General features: G+C 45.7%; 1 protein-coding gene across 1 annotated transcript; it reads right to left on the bottom strand.

Annotated features, from left to right (window-relative positions):
- Positions 1-1,710: 1,710 nt before the first annotated feature.
- Positions 1,711-2,467, bottom strand: LOC131565056 (COMM domain-containing protein 4-like; the record flags this gene model as incomplete). Its single annotated transcript, XM_058815713.1, has 4 exons — positions 2,464-2,467; positions 2,223-2,281; positions 1,945-1,979; positions 1,711-1,846 (listed from the first exon to the last, which is right to left on the bottom strand). Coding segments are annotated over exons 1-4 (234 nt in total), but the record flags the coding sequence as incomplete, so codon positions are not given.
- Between the last annotated feature and the right edge of the window lie 223 nt (positions 2,468-2,690).

Here is a 2,690-nt window from a genome sequence, read left to right as displayed (position 1 = left end):
GGACAAAACCTCTGTCTTTGTCAGTCCAAAGGGACAGCAGAGCTCACATCTGCTCACAATAATCCTCTGGAGAGCGGAGCAATGTTTGTATGGAAAGATGACTGGGGGTAAAATCAGTGGAAACCGAGTTATATTTGTATCCTAACAGGATACAAATGTAGGATACAAATGTAGGATACAAATATCCTACATTTGTCCCCTATAATGGGACAGAAATTTTAGGGTAAAATACAGGAAAACAGTAGTCTTTTGCATCTGCATATCAGCTGTTGAAATTTTGGGTTCAATTTCTTGAATCACAAATGTCATAGGATTCCTCCCAGATGGCAGCTGCCATGAAGTATGGCTCTTCTTGGTCTTGAGTTTCAGGGGCTGTTTCCAAAGTGACCTACTGACATTGGAATGAAATCATTATTTACTGTGTAAAGGAATCACTCTCCAAAGCATCAGCCAGGGTCTAAATGTGCCATTCTGCCTTTTAAAAGTACCAACATCACAGGATTTTTCTCAGATTAAAGCTTCCATGGAGTCGGATCTCTCAAGCCTGGCCCTTGAGAATTGTGGGCCTCCTGTGAACTGGTCTTGCCAGAAGGGCTTGCTGAGTTTTCCACTGTGTGGAAAAGAGATTCCATTTGGAGCCTGAAGCCTCGTGTTTCCTGTAGGATTTCCACTCCTAGAATTGCGCACTTTGAAGGATTTCTTATAGCTGAAGTTTTCTGGGAGCTAGGACTCTGGCTGGATTTGGGTCTCTGGACTCTCAGGTGAAGTGACCTTGAGACACTAGGGCATGCAGATTTCCTTGCTGTTGAAGAGCTATTGTTCGCACCCAGGAGCCATGGTCTGAATGGGGGTGTCATCTCTTAAATTTGCAAATGTAACAGGATTTCTTCTAAATGAATGGTGCTAAGAACATAAGGTCTGGCTGGCTTTCGACTTAGAGGCGCCTCCTCTAAATTGGTCTTCAGATGCTAGGTTGGAAAGTGTTCCTACATATGCCAAATAGCCCTTGCTATGCAGTTAATAAGCTTCAAAGTACCATGGAGTAGCTGCCCCTGCAAAGATTTTGGCAGAGCCTGGTTGTGGTGCCCCATTCCACTCCACCCCCCTTAGCAGGTCCTTATGGTTGTATGGGGAATCATTGTGGAGCATGCCAACCCAGCTCCATCCTGGGAACAGCACCTGTATTTTACCGTAAAATTTCTGTCCCATTATAGCTCCTGTTAGGATACAAATGTAACTCGGTTTCCACTGATTTTACCCCCAGTCATCTTTCCATACAAACATTGCTCCGCTCTCCAGAGGATTATTGTGAGCAGATGTGAGCTCTGCTGTCCCTTTGGACTGACAAAGACAGAGGTTTTGTCCCAAGTTCCTTTTGAACCTGTCCTGCACCTGTTACGAGTCCTCAGTCTCCTGCAATTTTGTGGGTCAGTGACATGTAAAACAGCACAGCTGGCTGGCATGCTTTGCTTATGAGGGGAGACAAGAGAAGAATCCCTCTGCTCACACCAGACCTGCAGCTGCCAAACCTCACCAAAGCACCTGAGGAGCCCCCAGGGACGGATGGTACAGAAGGGAGGTGATGGAGGACAGCACAGCAGGCAGCCTGCCCTCCATCTGGGTGTGAAGAAGGCAGGGCTGGGAACTGTAAGCAACATCCCAGCAGGTCTGGCTGATGGTGCCACCCTGAGGGCTTCCCCTGCCTTTGGGCAGTCCCAGCTGCTGCAGCTCACTTGACAGAGACTCATTGTCTATGCTGTGCTTGGCTGCACTGGAGGTGATGAAGCCGAGGACAGCAATGGTTGCCTTCACATCCCCTGACTGCAGATGGGAAGGAGGGCGAGCTCTGTCACCTTGGGAAGGCACCTGCAGATTCATTGCTGCCCGTCTCTGGAGCATGGCTCCATCGGGGGATCGTGGTAAGGACAGCAGTGCTCACCTAACTGTGCACCTGAGAACAGCTTCAGGACCTTGTCATACTGTGGGAGAGCAGAGCTTCACAGTAAATGCCAGCTAACATACTTAGTACCAGTGTTAACACTAACAATCCTTACCTAAATATTAATACTAGTAACACTTACTATGCGTATTATTAATCCTATTAGAGGCTGGTAGAGTTCTTAAGGCTGAGGCTTGCATGAGGAACACAAAATTAATTAACGTTGCTGATTATGCTATTGTGTTGAAATACTTGGCCTCCACTGCAGTAGCCCCACACTTACCTCGATGGCCTGCCCCAGCAGGTCCCAAAACACCTGGATGCAGATCAGCTTAAGCTTCACTGATGTGATAAACAGAGTTCATTCTTTAAAATTTTTAAAAGTTTATTAAAGGATAAAAGGACAAAATAATCCAGCACTGGGATGCTTTTAGCACACAGCCAAAGAGCACAGAGGTAGCTTAAAAACATGTTCACTATATACTGTTACATTGCTGAGGTTACATGCATATTCATTAACTTACACATTATTCAAACATTCCTTTGACTTTTTGATGTTCCAGGAACTCTCTTGTTTGGTTTTAACCTCTGACTTGTCTGCAGAACATTCTGTAAATGAGGTCTACACATTTTATTTCTTCCTGTAGTTTTATCCTGTTGCTTCGCACTCCCTGATAATACCGATAAGAGTCGATAAATGCTTCCTGGATGCTTAAGCTCTTTTTGTCACTATTATCACTTGGTAGGGGCA

The sequence above is a fragment of the Ammospiza caudacuta genome, chromosome 17 (assembly GCF_027887145.1).
Source record: "Ammospiza caudacuta isolate bAmmCau1 chromosome 17, bAmmCau1.pri, whole genome shotgun sequence".
Classification (NCBI taxonomy): Eukaryota; Metazoa; Chordata; class Aves; order Passeriformes; family Passerellidae; genus Ammospiza; species Ammospiza caudacuta.
Note: the sequence above shows the minus strand (reverse complement) of the source record. Positions and strands in the feature narration are given on the sequence as shown.